The 22290-nt window shown below is 39.5% G+C and overlaps 3 protein-coding genes across 3 annotated transcripts in view; 2 read left to right on the top strand and 1 right to left on the bottom strand.

Annotated features, from left to right (window-relative positions):
• The window catches only part of LOC146463597 (uncharacterized), a 69841-nt gene that overhangs the window by 8076 nt on the left and 39475 nt on the right, over positions 1 to 22290 (bottom strand). The window lies entirely within an intron of this gene.
• LOC146463599 (contactin-2-like) overlaps positions 1 to 22290 on the top strand; it is a 119576-nt gene that overhangs the window by 63220 nt on the left and 34066 nt on the right. The gene's annotated exons all lie outside the window — the stretch shown is intronic.
• On the top strand, positions 12936 to 14650 carry LOC146463604 (contactin-associated protein 1-like). Its single transcript, XM_085084175.1, has 2 exons — positions 12936 to 13224; positions 13485 to 14650. The coding sequence occupies exon 2, from the start codon at positions 13739 to 13741 to the stop codon at positions 14618 to 14620; it is 882 nt and encodes a 293-aa protein (XP_084940301.1). The 5' UTR covers positions 12936 to 13224; positions 13485 to 13738; the 3' UTR covers positions 14621 to 14650.

Here is a 22290-nt window from a genome sequence, read left to right as displayed (position 1 = left end):
CATTCTTGTCGCTTATATCGCGAGGGAGGGGACCCACTCACCCCTACCTGTGTGACGTCAACGCATCATTTGATCTATTTATTAAAAACGGATTAAATTTGGGGCGATATTGTTTATAACATGTTCTGGACTCAAGTGTGCCGTTTTCAAACGGAAATTTCACCATTTTGAAGCGGCAAATCGAAAGAATAACTTCTAAGAAGCACTCGACATTTAAAACGGTAGAAATTGGTGAGTTCATGGCGAAGGAATCGTGCTTTGTTTGACAGTCCTTGACCACGACGCGAGACTAAAAAGAGGTCATTGAGAAACTTACGTTATCGTAATGGAATTCCACACATTTCCGGTGAAAGTCTGAGTCGCGTAACACAAGGTTAACAACGTAACGCGATCGTCGTGACTCAAACTATTCCATTAGCAAGGATAGTTTTATCAATCGGCGAAGCATACAGTTGGAAAAAATGAATCAGCCCCAGCATCACGCGTAATGCCAGTAAAGCAGGCATCTTGTCTTTTTTTTTTTCTTCCTCGTAGCTACAAATAGGTACATTAATTTATTCATTAAACTCACCCCTCTCCTACTCGGGGTGTATTGTTCTGATTGTCTTCAACAGAAGCAGCCCAATCAAAATCCATTCTTGTCGCTTACATCGCGAGGGAGGGGACCCACTCACCCCTACCTGTGTGACGTCAACGCATCATTTGATCTATTTATAAAAAACAGATTAAATTTGGCGCCATACTGTTAACATGTTCTGGACTCAAGTGTGCCGTTTTCAAACGGAAATTTCACCATTTTGAAGCGGCAAATCGAAAGAATAACTTCTAAGAAGCATTCGACATTTAAAACGGTCGAAATTGGTAAATTCCTGGCGAAGGAATCGTGCTTTGTTTGACAGTTTTAGACCACGACGCGAGACTGAAAAAAGGTCATTGAGAAGCTTACGTTATCGCAATGGAATTCCCGCAATTTCCCTTGAAACCCTGAGTAGCGTAACACAAGGGAGACAACGTAACGCGATCGTCGTGACTCAAACTATTCCATTAGCAAGGATAGTATTAACAATCGGCGAAGCATACAGTAAGAATAAATGAATCAGCCCCAGCAGCACGCGTAATGCCAGTGTAGCAGGCATCTTGTTTTTTCTTCGTCGTAGTTACAAATCGGTACATTAATTTATTCATTAAACTCTCCCCTCTCCTACTCGGGATGTATTGTTCTGATTGTCTTCAACAACAGCAGGCCAATCAAAATCCATTCTTGTCGCTTATATCGCTAGGGAGGGGACCCACTCACCCTTACCTGTGTGACGTCAACGCATCATTTGATTTCTTCATTAAAACTGCATTAAATTGTTGCACCATATTGTTTATAACATATTCTGGACTCAAGTGTGCCGTTTTCAAACAGCAATTTCACCATTTTGAAGCGGCAAATCGAAAGAATAACTTCTAAGAAGCACTCGACATTAAAAACGGTGGAAATTGGTGAGTTCATGGCGAAGGAATCGTGCTTTGTTTGACAGTCTTAGACCACGACGCGAGACTGAAAAGAGGTCATTGAGAAGCTTACGTTATCGTAATAGAATTTCAAAAATTTCCGGTGAAAGTCTAAGTCGCGTAACACAAGGGAAGCAACGTAACGTGATCGTTGTGACTCAAACTATTCCATTAGCAAGGATAGTTTTATCAATCGGCGAAACATACCGTTGAAATAAATGAATCAGCCCCAGCATCACGCGTAATGCCAGTATAGCAGGCATCTTGTTCATTAAACTCTCCCTTCTCCTACTCGGGATGTATTGTTCTGATTGTCTTCAACAACAGCAGGCCAATCAAAATCCATTCTTGTCGCTTATATCTCGAGGGAGGGGACCCACTCGCCCTTATCAGTGTGACGTCAACGCATCATTTGATTTCTTCATTAAAACTGCATTAAATTGTGGCGCCATATTGTTTATAACATGTTCTGGACTCAAGTGTGCCGTTTTCAACCGTGTGACGTCAATGCATCATTTGATATATTTATTAAAGACGGATTAAGTCGCGCCATATTGTTTTAACATGTTCTGGACTCAAGTGTGCCGTTTTCAAAGGGAAATTTCACCATTTTGAAGCGGCAAATCGAAAGAATAACTTCTAAGAAGCACCCGACATGTAAAACGGTGGAAATTGGTGAGTTCTTAGTGAAGGAATCGTGCTTTGTTTGACAGTCTTAAGCCACGACGCGAGACAGAAAAGAGGTCATTGAGAAGCTTACGTTATCGTAATGGAATTTGACAAATTTCCGCTGATAGTCTGAGTCGCGTAACGCATAACACACGGAAAACAACGTAACGCGATCGTCGTGACTCAAACTATTTTATTAGCAAGGATAGTTTTATCAATCGGCGAAGCATACAGTTGGAATAAATGAATCAGCCCCAGCATCACGCGTAATGCCAGTATAGCAGGCATCTTGTTCATTAAACTCTCCCCTCTTCTACTCGGGATGTATTGTTCTCATTGTCTTCAACAAAAGCAGGCCAATCAAAATCCATATCTGTCGCGTATATCGCGAGAGAGGGGACCCACTCAACCCTACTCGTGTGACGTCAAAGCATCATTTGATTTATGCATTAATCTTGGATTAAATTGGTGGCGCCATATTGTCAACATGTTGTGGACTCAAGTGTGCCGTTTTCAAACGAAAAATAAACAATTTTGAAACGGTAAATCGAAAGAATAACTTCTAAGAAGCACTCGACCTTTAAAACGGTAGAAATTGGAAAATTCCTGGCGAAGGAATCGTGCTTTGTTTGACAGTTCTAGAACACGATGGGACTTGAGAAGAGGTCATTGATACGCTTACGTTATCGTAATGGAATTTCCGAAATTTCCGGTAGCGTACCACAGGGGGAACAACATAAACGCGATCATCGTGACTCAAACTCAGGTGACTCAGGATAGTTTTATCAATCTGCGAAGCAATCATTTTGAAGCGGTAAATCGAAAGAATAACTTCTACGAAGCACTCGACATTTAAAACGGTGGAAATTGGATAGTTCCTGGCGAAGGAATCGTGCTTTGTTTGACAGTTTTAGAACCACGATGGGAGACTGACACCCCCTCCCCCAGGAAATAATGGGGTATTTTGCCACACTGTCCATTCCGGTGGTCGAGCATTAGACTTTTACCCAATTACCCCGGGGAATTTGACCATTTCTTTGTTTTTCACCTTACAGAACCTCCCCCCCCCCCCCTTTAATGACTTATTCATTTGCAAATACAGTAAGCTTCTTATTGAATACGTCTATGTACAACAAAAATGGGACGCTACAGCAGCAGAATGGCCATTTTTGCAATATTACGGTGTGTTGGAATGTTTCGTGAGGTATATTGTTTTGCAAGTCAACAATCTGTCATGTCACTCATCGTCGCTCGCGTGATTATCAACATTTCCATTGTCTAAAAAAAAATAAACGCATAAAATATTGCTCGTGTCCCGACTGTATTAAGTTCTCTTTTTCAAACATCTGATTTAAACATCCTTGAGGCTTGAGTAACATTTTCACAACAAGTAGCGGTAGGAAAAATGTGCGGGTCATTGTGCATTTTTGACCTTATGATTATTTTTGTGAAAATAGGCGCATACGTCAGAGAATAAACATCCTTAAGGCCTTAGGGGAACAAATTACTTTCATTTTCGATTGTCGCCTGACGTCTCACCAACAGATAACCTTCAGACTAACTAATTCCTTTGTTTTCTGCGGTCATTTATTCCTCAAGAAAGCTACCAACAGTAAGTATATGACGTTCGCCTCTAGTTTCGTTAGCTGTGATTTCATACAATAACAAAAGATGAAAATCTCGTCAAACAGACCGGGAGGTCATTGAGAAGCTTACGTTATCGTAATGGAATTTCACGAATTTCCGCTGATAGTCTGAGTCGCGTAACACAAGGGAAGCAACGTAACGCGATCGTCGTGACTCAAACTATTCCATTAGCAAGGATAGTTTTATAAATCGGCGAAGCATACAGTTGGAATAAATGAATCAGCCCCAGCATCACGCGTTATGCCAGTATAACAGGCATCTTGTTACAAAACGCGAAACAAGGCACGTGCAGAAAAATTGGCGGGCCAAGGAATACATCACGCACGACAAAATCATGCGAACGTACGTACTTGCAATTTTGTCATCAGTTTTTGAATTTGTTCAAGAAGGAAACTGTTTTGTCAACAAACTTCTTTAATTTGTGCCCTAGCCTGCTCATAGAGCTTTGTTTGGCTAAATCATGTTTCATATCGTTGATACATCTGAGTAAAAGAATTTGAGCTTACATGGATAAGTTGATATTAGAGTGTTTATGTCAGTGTATACTAAATAGGAGAATTCGAAATTGTCAATTGTGCAGAAATTTTTATCCATCGTCGACAAATGCTTCCCCAAGAACCACCCAATAAATAAGATCTTCAACAGACAGACACAAAAACTCAGCTACTCATGCATGCCAAACATGAAAACCATCATCGCATCACATAAAAAAAAAACAGATACTCTCAAATGTAGCAACAACCCCAAACCAAAATCATGACCCGAGCTGCAACTGCAGGAAGAAAGCAGAATACCCACTTGATGGTACTGATGCCTCCAAGCGAACGACGGTAACAACAACTGAATCGTACGTGGGACTGGCACAACACATTCTTCCGAAACGCCAACAGACGCAATGCAACGGAACTATCTGAACAATATATGGACCCTGACGGACGCAAACAAAACATTTCTAATTAAATGGAAAGTACTCAAAAAGTTCAAACCCGATAATAACATTAACAAGAAATGTAACCTACGTCTTCACGAAAAGTTTATTTCCGTAGAAAAGATCTTAGTAGCCTGAACAAACGCGATGAATTACCAAGTCCAAACCCCCCACAGAAATAGATATGTACTCAAAACCTCTCGAAAAACGTAAAGTAACCGTTTGTATGATGGCACGTGAATTGTTTCACGCCACGAGGATTAGTAATTTATCACCCAGCAAACGCTTGTTTTAAATCACCAGTTCGAATGATTTCATAAATCCATGCCCTCATATAAACCTCTTGTATAACGTAACGTAACCGTTTGTATCATGGCACGTGAACTCTCTCACGGCACGTGGAATTGTATTTTATCGCCTAGCAGCTGCTTGCTTTAAATCACCAGTTTTTTATTACTTTATATACTTTACGGTCATTCGTTGAAGTTGCGTGATAAGTGTGGTCAGCTCCTGATCATACGAAACAGAGCTGTAGCAATAAAACGGTGAATCACTTCTGGAGCTTGAACTATTTTTTCCCTGGGTGTATATCTCCGTCTATTTCTATTGATTTTGGGGAGTCAGCGATGCTGGAAGTTATCACTGCTAAAAGATCGTAGGCTTACGCACCACGCAGTCAAATATGGCCCGAGTATAAGCTGAAAACAGCTTCTTGTTAGTTAACATTTATCAGTTTATCATTATTTATCTCTTTCTGTATTTAAAGTTTGTTTTAACCTTTTGATTTCAATTCTAAATTTTCAAGGTGATAAAGCCACCTGGTCAAGACAAAAACGCGCTTCACCCGATGATTCACAGCAATCTGTCCAAACAGCTTCCGAAGTAAAACTGCTGATCAAACAAGAGCTTCGTCTGCTGCAAAACCAAATCTGTGCCAGAGATGAAACGCTCTGCCGTTCAGGACCAAAGGGTAACACAGGACGACGAGGGAGACCCGGAACCCGAGGGAGAAAAAAATTTCGAAAATGAGTTATTCACAGATATGGAAATCTACCAAAAGAAAACAAATTGAAGGGTTAGGGGCACTTTAACCAAGGCTGTGTTGAAGTTGTTACGATAGAGCTAACATAAAGTTCGATAATCTTCACTGACCGCTGACTATGAACATTCGAGTTCGTAGTTAGTTGAGCGTTAGTTGAGATTCAGTTGTAGAAGAGCAGTTGTCGCCACTAGCAGTAGAGCAAGACAAGTAAAGAAGAAAAGAAAATGTAACTCAGCGTTACAGCCTAACATTGTCAGGCGGACTGTTTTGAGCGGGATTCTCTACAAAAGGCTCGTGAAGCCAACTTAACTGACAAGGCCAAGATACTTGAGCCGCTTGGTTTAAATGCACGCCACAAACTGCATTAGTGGCATTTAACCCATCTAGCTATTAACCTATAAGCTTTACGTTTTCATATTTTTAAATTTTCTTATAACCGCATTGTAGCATAGTTGCTCATTTTATTCTTGTAGTCCCCGAAGGTTAATTTTCCAAACCAAAATGATCGGGCAATTTCTATACATATATATCCAACATTTTTGTTTTCGTCTTGTTATTGATGTCGTAAGGACTAATCTTGCCATCTACAATTTATTATCTCAATTATTTTACTGATCAAGGTTTGCAAAAAATCCGGCATCTCTCAACGTCTTGTTGCTGATTTCTTGCCGGCCATGTTATTAAGAAATTACAACCACTGATTTGATATTTAGAGTTTTTATAGCCAGTTGTAAACATGCTATTGTTTTCCCATCCCTAACTAGTGATATCACTTTTGAACATTTGTAAAATTTTTACCGTAATCCACTCTTTTTAGTACAATGGTATTTTTTTAAATAAACCATAAACCGTTGTTGTGGTTGTGCCAAATTCAGAGTTTTGGATCTCATTTGGTGGAAAATCCGCTTAAAAGTATCTAGATTCTACTGTACTTACCATTTGTCACTGTCCACCCCACTGCCGCAGTCACAGGGAAAGTTCTTTTTTCTGATCAATTCCACATCCGGGATCTGAAGGAGAGGCTGGTACACGTCTTCTTAGAATGACGTCAGCGGACAAAACACCACCAACTCATCTGGAAAGAGAGAAAAGTAAACTTAAAACTCGACAAACCGGTTTGAAGGCCACCTTAGCTGTAATGAAAGTACCTTTGCTAGGCAGCTGACTTGCTATCAAGTCTTTCGTCTGTCGAAGAAAGAATTTGCCAATTTTTTCTTAAAGATCTTTCGATTCTACAAAACAGTAACAAGATAATCCCAAGGCTTAGAAACGGCATTCATTGCACATCAGCTTTTAGCAGTGCTTATCTAAAAACTCGCAATAAGATTGCCTACCAAGGAGCCGTGTAATCTTCGATAAACCACCGTCGAAACCGTACGAGAAGAAAATCGTCAAAAAGGGAGGGACCTCATTCTCCGTACTTTACTTTCTGTGTACACTTACTTTTCCTGGCTAGTGCCAGTTCTCTTTTGGTTGCATCATATCTCTGTCCTTCTCTGATTGGTTTACCAAACTCCAGATTGAACTGCTTAGCTTTTATCAGACTCTCCAGGTTTGCCCAGTCCAGCACGCACCAGAATTCCCCCAACCTGTTCTGAAGTGGGGTTCCTGTGAGTCCTACAAACAAACCGGATCAGACCGGTGTTAAAAACTCTGTTATGCAGAATGAAGCGACTGGGAGCGTCACAGACCTGATTCACAGCTGACTGCTGGGACTTTCACCGTTGGTTTGTTTTGACAAAATACTCCTATTGATTTCATGCTGGGTATCTTGTGATGACACTTATCAGCACTGAGACACACGTACCATCCCCGTGGTATGGCCAATACCGTACGCATGCGCACAACCATATCACTCGGGCAGTGGCAGCCATGGACAGCTGTTTCGCCCTTGTTGGGGCTCATCAGGATGGCATAGCCGTCGGGTCAAGAAGCGGGAGTAAGCCCGCGCATCGAGACCCTTCACTGCCGAGGCGAGTGCATAGCACTCCTTTAAGCACCAGCTCCACCGTAGGCAAGTGGTAGCTGTTGGTTGGGAACCGCAAAACAGTTCTCCCACGGCAATGCGTATGGGGATGGGATCACTTACAGACCTGTGTGCTCAAAATAAATTGTAAACAACACTTATCAGCACTGAGACACACGTACCATCCCCGTGGTATGGCCAATACCGTACGCATGCGCACAACCTGCTGATAAGTGTTATCTTGTGATAGCCCAACATCCCATCGGGGGCGGGTGGGGGGTAGTACTACTTCTAGTGGTGCTAGCGACTTCATTTTGGTTATCCTGTGATAGACAGGATAGTCTAGTAGTACTACTTCTAGTGGTGCTAGCGACTTCATTTTGGTTATCCTGTGATAGACAGGGTGTCCAAGTCACTTCATGCTGGACTACTATGCCATGCAGGGGAGTTGAGTTTGCAAAGGACTTTTTTATTTTTATTTTGGTACATTTGACCGCGGTGAATTATTACGCCCACTCACTTCATGTTGGGTGTCCTGTGATAAATTGACATCTTCCTCCCCCCCCCCCCCCTTCCACCCCTTACAGGAGGGAGTAGTGATACTAGTGATACTTATCGTTGCTTCATAGTTACAGAAGACGGAGTTCATATACCAGCCGCATTGGCTGTCTGTGCTTGCGTTTAACTGAAACAATTATGTAATACAACTGCTGCACACTAAAGGATTTATTTTTCACCTTCTCTTGACACTAAGAGCTTTAGCAGCGATAGTTATCTGAGCTTTGCGATTTTTGAGACGATGAACTTCCTCCATGATTACCGCCAGCCATTTCACTTTGTTAAGATCATCCTAAGGAACGAAAATCAGAGCAAAACCTTGAAACATTTGTATATAATTGAGAATAAGTGGCAAATGACCGCGAACGAAAATGCTGGTGGTATACTCAGGATCTGTGAACGATTTAATCAACCAGAAATAAACATACAAGCAAGTGCTTCCATTATACTTGTTTGACGAAGATGTATTACATACATTTAAGTAACACATCTGAATTTAAGTCCATCTGGAGTCATCACCACGTGCATTTAGAAGACAACTGACCTCACGTCGGTTTAACATTCTACTTCTTCCTGCTGCACCGTGCTGACGAGAGCCAACCAGCTCGAAACAGCTGTCCACGGTTGCATCTTTTACTCTCGGTTTGGTGTCTATTATGTCGCTGCCGTATTAAATTTTCTACGCAGTATCAGCCCTGCTCACTTCAGTTACTTGTATGTATAGAATGAGAATGATGTATTATTCTAGAAAGTGACACAGGCATACTCTGAAAAAAGAAATCCGAGTGCTCCTATCAGAAGACGAACCTAAGACCTTCTGATTACTAGTTCGGATGCGCTACAACTGAGCTACAGGAGACTCGTGGGAGCTAAGGCCATTAATGTATAGAATAATTTTTGTTCAAACATGAATTACGTGAGCAAAAAGGAAAATTCATGTGAACAGTCATGCACCGGAATGTTGGTAGCGTGGCTAACCCCAAGGGCACTGAGGTCTGTAAGTTGAAACAGACTGTTACGTATCGCTCTCGTTAAAAAGAAGACTGATCTATTTAACCAAACCTGTGTTGAGGTTATTACGGTAGAACTTACATAAAGCTAGCCGTCATATTCGTTGACCGCTAACTGCGAACATTCGAGCTCGTAGTTAGTTGAGCGTTAGTTGAGATTCAGTTGTAGAAGAGCAGTTGTCGTCACTAACAGTAGAGCAAGACAAGTAAAGAAGAAAAGAAAATTTAACTCAGCGTTACAGCCTAAAATTGTGGGGCGAACTGTTTTGGATTCTATACAAAAGACTCGTGAAGCCAACTTAACTGACAAGGCTAAGATACTTGAGCCGCTTGATTTGAATACACGCGACAAACTGCATTATTGGCATTTAATCCATCTAGCCGTTAAACTACTAAGAGCTTCAGTTTTTCATATTTTTAAACTTTTACATAACGGTATTGTAACGTACTTGCTAATGTTATTCTTGCAGCACACGAAGGTTTTTTTTTCCGTACCAAAAGATCGGCCAATTTTTTTTTTTTACATATATATCCACTGTTTTTGCTTTCGTCTGGTCTTTAATGTCGTAAGGATTATTCTTGCCATCTACAATTTATTATCTCAAGTATTTTACTCTTCCAGGTCTGGCATCTTTCAACGTCCTGTTACTAACCTGATATGACCCTCCGATTAATTTCTGCAACGCGCGCGTTTTACTGTGGAAAAAACAAACAAACAAACAAGAAAGCCAGTGATGTCCACGGTGTGATTGCAGCCAAACAAATGTGACGTGATTTTGTTTTCGCGTTCCACTTTGTAACGTTAGCTATTTTGCTTATACCTATTTACCAGTTGTATTTTCAAATTGCAAATTGTAACTTTTTTGTTTAATATGTAACTTTAGCCTATTTTTTTATTTCAGGTATCTATTGTGAGCCTTTTAAAATTGTAACGTATCTTGCCATAGGCTTAGTCTCAAACATACCCTGAAGAAGAAAGGCCGCATGCCTTCGAAATATTGGGAAATATACTTCCCTAACCGTGAAATCAGCCTTGCTCTTTTTTCAGATTAAATGGAAGCTAACTAGTTTGCTAGCTTTTATTAAACTGTGATTGGATTTCAACAACTGAGAGTTTAAACTGTGAAGTTCTTTTTTGTCTCTCGTAAAAAAATCCCAAACAAAACAAAACAAATATGGGAGACTGTTATCAAAGCGGTTGACTGTAACGTGTGATAACCGTCGTCCAATTTTGTAACAATCAATTATTCAGTAGGCTCAATCATCATAAAAACTCTTTTTCCATCGTTGAAGACTACCAAAGCACATAATTATTCAAAGCGAAAATTCAAGCATTACTATTTGTAACTTTAGAAACTCTGGACAGTTATGCTGACACTAGAACTCTTATTTCTGAAATATAAAAGTCATCAATCATAAATCATAATATTTTTCTTCACTTTTCATTACTTTTATTACTCTTTTGTGTATTCAAAATTCACTTTTAAAACGCCTTCGATTAGTAATTCGTGTCTGTATGTCCTTAAGACCGCCTGCCTACAGATTAGCTCGCTATTTGCAGACGGTGTTCATTTTATTAAGTAAATTTTTGAAAAACTTAATAAACTTGAAACTTGAAACTTAACACGTGAAGTGGTTTGTCCAATGAGAGCACGCGGAAAATAATCGCTCCTCGTTGAACTGTTCATTTGACGTACAATCTATCAGCCTATCCTCCGATATACCAGCCGCCAGAAGGGGTTTATTTACTAATATAGCATAGCTAATAGAGCAATCAAAACCCTGAAATTACATTTTCCAACAATCCAGGTTTTCAAATTAGGATTATATCAACAGACTTAGTAGTAAGAGCCAGTACTACAGTAAAGTACAGATTAGTCGGTCAATTTGTAGGATTTCAGCACGATAAACGGAAACTGAAACTGGACAATTGTCGGATGGATCACCTTTTCAAAATACTGTAAAGGAAATAAACCGCACCGCGATCATTAACCCTTCAAACTACTGCATGGGATATCACCGTTCATAAATGACAAATTACCTTTGTATTTCAACAGATATTTTACAGTGACGTGATAAAAGCGTAATCCGACAGTTGTTTTCTTTCTAAGTAAACTCGTTTGACCTCAGTCAAGATTTACCTCCTGTGACACTGAATCTACAAAACAAGCAGAAACACGATCTGATATATATTGTGGATTCTTAGAAGTTAATCAGTGAACCTCGCACGAAAGGAAAGGACTAACATATCTTAAGCACGAACTACACCACAGTGAACTGATCTGAAAGCCGGCAAAGAAGACAAAAAAAGTCCTCTGAAAATATTTCAACTGCAAAGCTTTCCGTGGCAGTTGCGACAACAATGAAAAAACAAGATCAAGAAGAGAAGCGTACAGACAGATTCCGTAGCTTGTGTTCCATGTCTGGCTTCCTGTTGTCTGTTGTGTGTTGTATCGCACTTATTCACGTGGAACTCAGAATACAAGAACATCATCGACTGATATCACACTCAGTAACAACATGTGATCAGTTAGAGACACAAATCCTTCGTAAAGTACAGCAGAATTACGGAAGATGGCAAGATGATCAAGACAGCCATTTACAAGGTCATTGGCAGGAAACAACAGGTAAGAGTTTGGCTCCTGTCGTTGGCATTTTCAAAATTTCACAATGTGTCGGTATTCTTGGTTGTCTTTAAACTCCGTTTACTTTTTCACATTTCAAGCAAATGTTTGTAACCCAAACTGATTCAGCTTTCAGCTAACGCTGATCTATTTCAAATAAGAACTCGGAAAATTGCGGCTCTCTGAGCTAAGATAGCGTTTCAAATATTTGAAGCTTGGTTCGGTTTTTGGTAAACATGTGTCAGTTTCTCGAAAATTAGATCTGTTCCATTTGTCAGTTTATCCTTCTTATCTCTGTCCGTATTAGAAATTTGGTTACAGCTTTTAATATAATTGTAATTTAGCGGGAGATAAGGGCTAAGTTTCCCTCCTAGCTGTCGTTGGCAGTTTGAAAACATTTTAATTCCACAGTGTACTGGTATTCTTGTGTCTTTAAACTCGGTTTGCTTTGCTCATTATGCAAACAATTGTGACCCAAAATTTCAAGTTTTTCGATCTAATTGAGTCCTAATTGAAATAGGAACTCGGAGAATGAGGGCTCTCTGCCAAGATAGCGTTCAAATATTTCAACCTTAGCTCGGTTATTAGTAAACATTTATCTGTCTCTCCTTCTTTATCTCTTTCCGTATTATAAGTTTGTTTACAACTTTTAATATTAACTTTAAATGTTCAAGGTGATAAAGCCATCTGGTCAAGACGAAAACGCGCTTCACCCGATGATTCACAGCAATCTGTCCAAACAGCTTTTGAAGTGAAACTGCTGATCAAACAAGAGCTTCGTCTGCTGCAAAACCAAATCTGTGCCAGAGATGAAACACTCTGCCACTCAGGACCAAAGGGTAACGCAGGGCGACGGGGAAGACCAGGTCCCCCCGGGAAACATGGACCAATAGGCCCCCAAGGAGCAATAGGCATTAAAGGCGATCTCGGAGTGCCGGGTGAACCTGGTTCCGCGGGACCAAGGGGCCCACCGGGAATGAAAGGCGCCAAAGGTGAGCCGGGCCAGTCCATCTCGGCTCCCTCTCTGGTGCAGCGTCCAGTTGGAAAGAGAGCCAATGAAAGTCAAACAACCATCTTGAAATGTACAGCACATGGTAATCCACCTCCAAAGGTCACGTGGTCGAAGCTGAATTCTTCACTTCCGGCTGGACGTCACGAGATTGAGCCCAGTGGCGCTCTGATTGTGAAGGACGTTAGACCTGGAGACGACGGAGTTTACAGCTGCAGAGCTGAAAACTTGTTGGGAAGCGTCAACGCCACAGCAAAACTAACTGTTCAATGTAAGTTGCTCAATATGCTCTTGTCTCGTTTCAGTCATTTCTGTCACTTTCTTCCCAAGCTCCATTTTGTGTGACATTTTCTAGCATCTGGTTTTTTACTGCCGTTTATTGCGGTATAATTACAATGGCAACATGTAGAAAAATTGAGATGCGTGTGACCGTAATGCGTCAGATTAACCGGATTGATTTGTTTGGCATAGCGCGCTTTCATTCCTTCTCGTGAATTTTATCATATCATGTTCTGTGTCCGCTTTCCATAGTCGCCCCTCAGATTTTGCTGTCATCCAAAGCACTGTTGGCAGAAGAAGAACAAAACGTCACCATCGCCTGCACTGCTACTGGTCAGCCGCGGCCGAGTATCACATGGTCGAAACCATTTGGTGGTTTGAGAAAAAGTAGAACGGAAGTCAAGAATGGAAACCTAACGATCTACAAAGTGAAAAAGAAAGACAGAGGAACATACATCTGTAAGGCAGAAAATATTTTAGGATCAACAACAGCCTTGGCTCAACTCATGGTATTTTCTCGTCTACGGTTCAAAGTCCACCCTCCTCAAGAAGTGACTCCTGCTAAATTTGGTTTGTCTGTTCGTCTGCCGTGCGTGGCCGAGAGTGACCTGAGAACTACAATCACCTGGACAAAGGATGGCAACACCTCACTTCCTGTAGACTCAAGTATTTCATTAATTGGCACACTGGTTCTTCAAAACACCAAGAAATCTCACGAGGGATATTACACCTGTAGAGCGACTAATGCACTGACAACAGTACAAGCTAAAGTCAAAATCAATTCCCCAATTGCTACTTCCTGTTCTGTGACGAGGAAATACGTCAGCAGTATAAGCGGAAATTACGTCATTGATCCAGATGGCACAGGAGGTAAGGCACCATTTACAGTGTACTGTGACATGACTGACAAGAATGGAGTTGGCGTGACAGTCATCAGTCACAACAGTGAAAGCAGAACGTACGTGTATGGATATGACAGACGAGGCAGCTACTCACGTGATATTCGTTACACAGGAGCGAGTCTGTCTCAGCTGGCGAGTCTCACCAGAGTCTCTTCACACTGTGAACAGTTCATCAAGTACGAGTGTTATGGTTCGAGGCTGTTCCTACATGGAATGGGCTGGTGGGTGTCACGTGATTCTACTAAGATGACGTACTGGGGTGGAGCATCTGTTAGTGGTAAGTGCGCATGCGGGATGTCCAACTCATGTGCAGACTCCCGCTATGGTTGTAACTGTGATAAGAATGATCAAGTATGGCGTGAAGACAGCGGTCTCCTCGCTGACAAGACACGTCTTCCAGTTAAACAGCTCAGGTTTGGGGATACTGGTGGCTCCGAGGAAGGTTACCACACACTAGGAAGATTGAAGTGCTACGGCATAGTATGAACATTGACGATAAAACGTAATGACCAGCCAACCTCCTCCACGCCCCCCCCCCCCCCCCCCTCCCCCCGTCCAGAAAAAAAAAAATTAAAAGTTACTAAGAGAAAGTAAACCCTTTTTTCTTTAAATTGTGTTATGTGATTCCCGTGAGTAATTCTCCGTAACATGGATAAAATGCTTTAGTGTAATCACTCAAAGAACAGTTATTAAGTAGCGCTTGCCTTCTTCTTGGCTAGCGTAAGTTTTTCCTCCATAAACTTGAGCGCTGACGGAAATGTAATGTATAAGCCAAGCTCAGTATAGTTTCTAAATCAAGAATAGAAGCTACTCAATGGAGGAGATTTACTGTCTCACTTGAAAGACTGAATTAGATTAATTGACATAGATCCAAGAGCAGAAACAATTATGGCATTCTCGTATGTAACAGAGAAAGACAAAAGCGATGATTTTTCTTGAGCTGCACGTCTTGCATTTAATTCTACATAATTCTATATTTTCAGTGTTAGCAGATTTTAATATGTATTTAAAGTTTCTTAGGCGTGTGTCTTGTGGTTTCTTGATCTTGACTATAAAGACGAATTTTTTAATAATACCAAAGTAAATTGTTAGGCCAAATGTGGTAAATAAAAAGCAGTCAGTGACAGTAGTTGTTTTAGCAATATGAGAGCAACAAACCTCAAACATTTGGCTCATGAAAACAAATACCATGATGGGGATTTAGACTGATTCACATAACCAACAATTTTGAAGAAAGGATTATTAATTGGAAAGAACCAACAACAGAAAGGCTCGGTCGTTCTTATTGTACTAGTTTGCTATATTCAATTTAGTATCGTATTAGTAGAATAAAATCTTGACATAAACATACTTAAAACACCAACCAAAGTAATCTTCATATATCACGTGATATGAGGGTTTACGCTCAACAGGCTCTTCTTCATTACGTTTTCTATAACACTGTAAGGTCTCAAACGCTGGTCAAACCCGAGTCACACTGACGGTACTTCCAGCTTATTTCCTCTGCCATGGCCGCTTTAATCCGCCGTTACATGTTGCAACTTGTGTGCAATGGCGTTGCGAAATATGTTTCAGCAGGCGTTGCACCTTGTAACATGGTCGGTTTCCTGCAACTTTTTCGAACTTCCGTTGCGAGACAAGTTTCATGAAAAGTAGAACCGCTTTCTACTTCTGCAACGCCTTGCAACGGTTGCAGTGGTGAAAAAACAAGAGTTTCACCGTGTAACACCACTTCGTGAAACTGGTGTCGTTGGCCATTGCTCGCAAGTTTCAGCTAAAAGTTTCAACATGTAACGGCGGCTTTAGTATTTTATTGACATATTTCAGTTCGTAAATTAAGGTTAGTTACCGAAAGGAGAGTCGTATAGAAAAAAAATGTGGGCACAGTTGTGTTCTATTCGGACCGACCTAGGCCGGAAAATAACCTGTTTATTTTTTTCTAAATTCGATTCTCAGGCGAAGGGGTATCCCTGTAATTTAACTTTCTTTTCAAAACTGGAAAATTCATAATTTTATTTTAAGCACGATATTGTTCCTATGTTTGCAGTTAAAAACTACCTTAAAAAAATGCGAATTACACTAAAATTTTTTTGAAGTTTCTGCTTCCACAATTTGGCAGATTGGTGATTTATAGCCAAACAGAAGGAATAGTCTGGCTCCCGTTCTTCGTTACTGTGACCATGATAAAGAAATTCTGCCCACTCCCGCGTAATCAATCAGATTGTAGGATTTTACGAGTGCCACCCGTTCAACAAGAGAGAGAAAATTAAAATAAACCACGAATATTACACAAACAGTAATTCGGTGATTCAGCGATACAGCCATCAAAGGTCCCCATCTCTTTAGACCCTCTTTAACATGAACGCATTTTTTATAGTCTGCCTGGTAAAGTTTTAACACGGTTACTCCTATAAGGGCCCTTGCAACAAGTACCGCACTTCTCTTCATACCCCTCCCTAAAATAATTACCCCTCCCCCGCCAGTAGTAAAGCGGAGTTCCTTCATCGCCCCCTTTACTTATTCCGCTCCTTTTTGCTTATATCTAGCTCGTAACCGGGGCAGATAAGAGACGCATTCTTTTTGTATCAATTCTGGATATTCTTATTTCGTTTCATGAATAACAAAACACACAGAATATAAGTAAACAAAAGAACGCACTTTAAGACCTAAATTAACTCATCTAGAACAGAGGTAGGTTTCTTCTCCTTGATAGTATCTTTCTTATCTGTCTTGTCCATCTGTTTGGTTTGCTTTTTGTCTCTACAACTTTTTACTTTTTTCACAGTTTTATCCACTTTCTCACTTTTCCCAAAACCTCTACAAGAGCTAGTTGACAAAAAATCGTCCAAAAATGACACAGAAATAACCAAATTATTATCAATGGATGAAGCTTGAAATTCAACCGCGTGTTCCCTGTTCCATTCCCACGCTGATAAACTGCAGTTTTCGTCTTCTGCTTGCAGTTGATGCCTTTGATTAAGTTGACAGTCCTTCGCTTTGACAGTTCTAAAGTTTCTCGAATTTACGTGACTAACACCATCTTCGATTCTGTTCAGAGCATTGACAGGATCTTTGGTTTCAATCACATGAGTAGTTTTCTTCAAATTTGCTTCTTGTTTTTCTTGAAATGCAGCTGTCGTACAACTCTGATTTCTACCGTGCAAATCATCATCGTCTAGCCGATGAATTTTACGTTTCTCGAGATTTTCTTCACAAGTCGCATCTTTCCCAGGCAATTTCACCTTCGTTCTATGCTTCTTCAAATTTCTTTTAAACTTCTTAGGTATTTCATGGTTTTCGTCTGCTCGAGTTTGCTCCAATGACCGCTTAACGCGCTTCAAATCTTGTCTCACGCTAACTGCACCGCAGACCTCTCTGGACCAGCTGTAAAACAGGACAGACCAGATAAAACCGGATTTTTGTGCACATAAAAGCGCTTCAACATCGCCTACCTTTCAGTGACGCTACTATTCAATTCAATTCAATTCAATTCAATTTATTTGCCATTAACAAAAAAATACAACAAAAATACATTATAGACGACACACAATATTCTTACTATTACAATATTCATACTTGACTATTTACAATATTAAATGTGTTAAAGGCTAGGAAGCCTATATAGAAGCCGGGGGCTTATTAACTATAGGCTTCCTAGAACTATTGGATAAACCATAGAAGTTAAGGGTACTGATTGAAATTTCCAATTAATTTTTTTTTTTAAAAAAGAAGAAGAAAAAAAAAAAAAAAAAAAAAGGAAAGGAAGAAAAAAAAGAAAAGGTAAAGAAAAGGTGTGTAGCTTAACAAAGAGTCAAGTTAACTTAGATAGAAGGAATTTTTTAAGTCTTTTGCCAAACAAACTGATAGTTTCACTGTTTTGAATTTCACGACTTAGCGAGTTGAAAAACGAAGGACCTTGAAACCGAATTGAGAATTTTCGAAGATTAGTTCGACAATAAGGTATATAGAAAAGGTTGGAATTTCTTGTTTTATAAGAATGTATTTGACTTGCAAGAGTAAACATATCACGAAAATAATTTGGAAGTAAGCTTCTTTTAAAAAGATACATAAATTTACCTATTTGGTATAAATAAATGTCAGAGAATTTTAAAATCTCCTGTTCTTTAAAAAGAACACCGGTATGAGCATCAAAAGAAACTTTTGATATTATTCTAATTATCTTCTTTTGCAGAACAATAATCCGATTTAAATTAGACTGATACGTCGATCCCCACACAGAAACACAATAAATTAAGTGAGGGTAAACTAGACTATAGTACAAGGAACGTAAGGAGATTTTGGGGAGGCAAAAATTAGACTTATAAATAATACCTATTGATTTTGATATTTTTCTAGAAACACTAAGAATGTGAGGCTTCCATGACAAATGCTCATCGAGGATAACACCTAAAAATACTGTTTCTTTCACACGTTTAATTGCATTGTTGTCAATTTGAATAGATATATCAAGTGTTTGCCTCCTTTGGGGTGGTCTAAAAACCATAAAATTTGATTTTTTAAAGTTAATGGACAGTTTGTTTGCTCGACACCAATGAGTTAATTTAAGCATTTCAGAATTCAAGATTCCAGGAAGCAAGTTAAAATCTTTGTGGGAGAAAAATATGTTTGTATCATCTGCAAAAAGAATAAAGTCCACGACCTTCGACACGTTACACAGATCATTTATATAGAGTAGGAAAAGTAGGGGACCTAGTACAGAACCCTGAGGCACCCCGCACTTAAGGTGGCTGAACACAGTTTGCACGCGCTTTACAGATTCTGTAAGTGATGCTATTCAGCGCGCGCTAGGGTTGTGGTACGCAAATACGGCGGTCGATAAAGTGATCCCTCAATTTCACATGAAATGGATAATAAAGTTAAGTTTTGATCCTTAATAAGAAAGTTTCTCGTTTCTGCACTCTTTTTCTTTACTTTCCGAGCAAAAAAAACATTCACCAAGACCTTTTACATGCCTTTCATCTTTGCCATGAAACCCAAATAAAGCCACGCATGCGCATTTGACCAAAAAATTGCGACTGGTTGTTTTCGTGGAAATGAACTGTTTTCTAAGGAACCGCTCATTAGAATTCCCTGAAATTTGGCATGAAAATAGTTCCCTAAAAGCGTAACTCGCCTACAAAGAGAAACCTAAATCTAACAGAGGGTATCTTCACAAAACATTAAAATGCAAAATCAATATTTGCAGGAGATCTCTCTGTCAAAATTACATGAAAATAGTGCAACTGTGTCAGTGTTTTGTGAGTTGTTCTGGATACAAAAAATGGAAAAAATCTAATGAGTACATTTTCTAAAAATAAAGGAAATCCACTATTTATGGAGGTTTAATAGTTCGCTGCGTTGCCATGGAAACGGTCCTTAGCTCAACAAGACGTACAAAAATACATTTTTTCTTAGTTGGTCTTACACCATACCAATTTTGGGCGTCCAGAAATACATAGTTTCCAAATAACGTCTTCTAACGCCTGTACGCTAAAAAACTGTATTCGGCCACCTTAATTTCGCAAGACTCCGACCTAACGCCATTAAATTCCACATATTGTTGTCTATTGCTTAGATAGCTTTCGAACCCTCTAAGTGGAGTGCCACGAACACCATAATGCTCTAATTTTGAAATCAAAATGTTATGATCAACGGCGTCAAAGGCCTTGGACAAGTCTATAAAAATACCAACTGTGCATTCCTTATTGTCAATGGCAGAAGAGATTTTGTCATATAAACAAGCAAGAGCATAAGCGGTGGAGTGATGCTTGCGAAAACCATACTGATTGTCAGAGAGAATGTTATGATTATTAAGAAACATTAAAAGACGATTGTACGTTACTCTCTCTAGGATTTTAGAGAATGCTGGTAAAACAGACACCGGTCGGTAGTTCGTAAATATATCCTGCTCACCAGATTTAAATAAAGGAATAACTCGAGCAATTTTTAATTGTTTTGGTACAATTCCAGAAGAGATGGATAAGTTAATTATGCATGTAAGAGGTGAAATAATTAAATCGATAGATTCTTTAATTAGGCTCATAGAAATGTTGTCATAACCTACAGCAGTACCTGAACGACAAGTGCTACATATTTCAATAATTTCTTGCTCATTTACAGCATCTAGAAATATTGAATTAACTAGTTTTGGAGGTAAAAAAGAATTGTGCGACTTTTCTGATACAGGAATTTTGCTAGCTAAATTGGGGCCAATATTAGTAAAATATTTACAAAAGAAATTAGCTATATCTTTTGGATTGGAAATTTCTCGAGAATCTGCCCTAAATATAGATGGCAAGCTACGCTTTCCTTTATTTCTATTAAGGATTTCATTTAGAACTTTCCAGGTAGCCTTGACATTTGATTTTAATTTTTCAATTTGTTTTTCATAATATAAACGTTTAGCAACTCGAAGAGAATGAGTAAGTTTGTTTTTGTACGACTTATATGCATTTTCATTGGAAGAGTTAGGGTTATTAAGAAAAGACTGATATAACATATTTTTCTTCCTTATGGATTTAGCCAGTCCTTTAGTAAACCAAGGCTTACGAAGATTGAACCGTTTCGCTTTCATTTTTTTGAGTGGAAAACATTTATCATAAACTGTAGAATACTTTCCAACAAAGAGTTCATAAGCGCAGGAAGGATCATTTAAACCAGGCATTTCAGTCCAGTTTATCTTACCTAACTCGTCTTTAAATACACTTAGATTATGCGCATTTTTTTCACGAAAAAATATAAAATACAATACAAAATAAGTGAAAATATCGGTAAATGGTCAGATATGTCATTGAGAAAAAGACCGCTTATTGAGGGACGAAGTGGATCGTTCGTGAAAATATTATCTATTAACGAAGCTTTGTTCGCCGTAATTCTAGTGGGACGTGTTGTTAGTGGAAAAAACATCCTAGAGTACAACAAATCTAAGAAATCACTTGTCGCTTTATGACAATGATGGTTAATTAGATTTAAATTCCAGTCACCCACTATCAACGACAGCTTTAGCAAGATCGATTTTTGAAGAAATTCCAAGTTGATCCGACATTTACCGAAAATGTTGCCGACGAATTCCATGGGGGATTGACCCAATAAAAACAGTACTACGACCAATTATTTCAACAATGACGTCACGGCCAGTTTTCAATGACCTGAAAAGTCGTAGAAAAAAGCCGTTTGGTTGACCACTCGTGTTCTTTATTTAAACAGGTACATTTGCTACATAATTTCTCTTCCCTGTGATACAAATGAAGTGGGTGGGAGTCCAGAGAATACTTTGTGACAATCTTACAAAACACAGAGTACCAATCTTGTGATTGACTACCATCTTATCAAGAGTGACGTACAGAAAATGTACGTTTAATATTTAATTCACTGAAACCGATTGAATCAGACTCAACACTAACCCATACCAGTACGAAACAGTTAGACTTGTTCTGTTGAGTCACCTTATTTTTCTGATGTGTTTCGTCCGACATTATGCATACTTAAGGCAGCTTAAGCCAACGACTTCAATTTGATTTCCATCATCATTTTCGCGTATTTGATCGCACGAACAAAACAAATAAATTAACAAATAAAAGATCTGGTAGAAAACACAGACTGTCCAAACTGAGGCGCTATATTTGGAAACTGTTTATTGGGAGAGGAATGTGTAGCACACTGTGATGTGACAATGGGTCATTTTGATAAAAAAAGCTCATTAGTTTACAACTCAGTTTGTACACACACATGACAGTCAAGTTGAAACTCTCTATATTGGATTGAAGCACAAATAATGGCCTACACTTGATTATGGTCTTTTATATTTTGGAGGTTTGACAGCTTGTTGTTCGTTTCTCCGATCAGCTAAGTAAACAATTTAACATAGCTACAACCTTGACCACTTGAATTTAAGACCCTTAGCAGTTCGAGTTTTTCGGCATTTTTCTTTCCTTCAACAACATTAACACATAGGCTCTGTAGTGGTAGTGTCTTACCGATTCAGTGACGGTGGATTAGCAGAATTTGTCCCAACTTGTGGTTGGTCTCTTGGTTTCTCTTTTGGTTTGGTGTCCTGAGAGCTCTCACCAAGGTCATCACTTTCATCGCTTCTCTGTGAGAAAACAAATATGTCATTGATAGCGGAGCTCGCGCGCGCGCCGTAGGCGCGCGCGGCG

The sequence above is a fragment of the Pavona decussata genome, unplaced genomic scaffold (genome assembly GCF_977016875.1).
Source record: "Pavona decussata unplaced genomic scaffold, jaPavDecu1.1 SCAFFOLD_175, whole genome shotgun sequence".
In the NCBI taxonomy this organism is placed as follows: Eukaryota; Metazoa; Cnidaria; class Anthozoa; order Scleractinia; family Agariciidae; genus Pavona; species Pavona decussata.
This window is presented reverse-complemented; position numbering and strand designations above follow the sequence as displayed.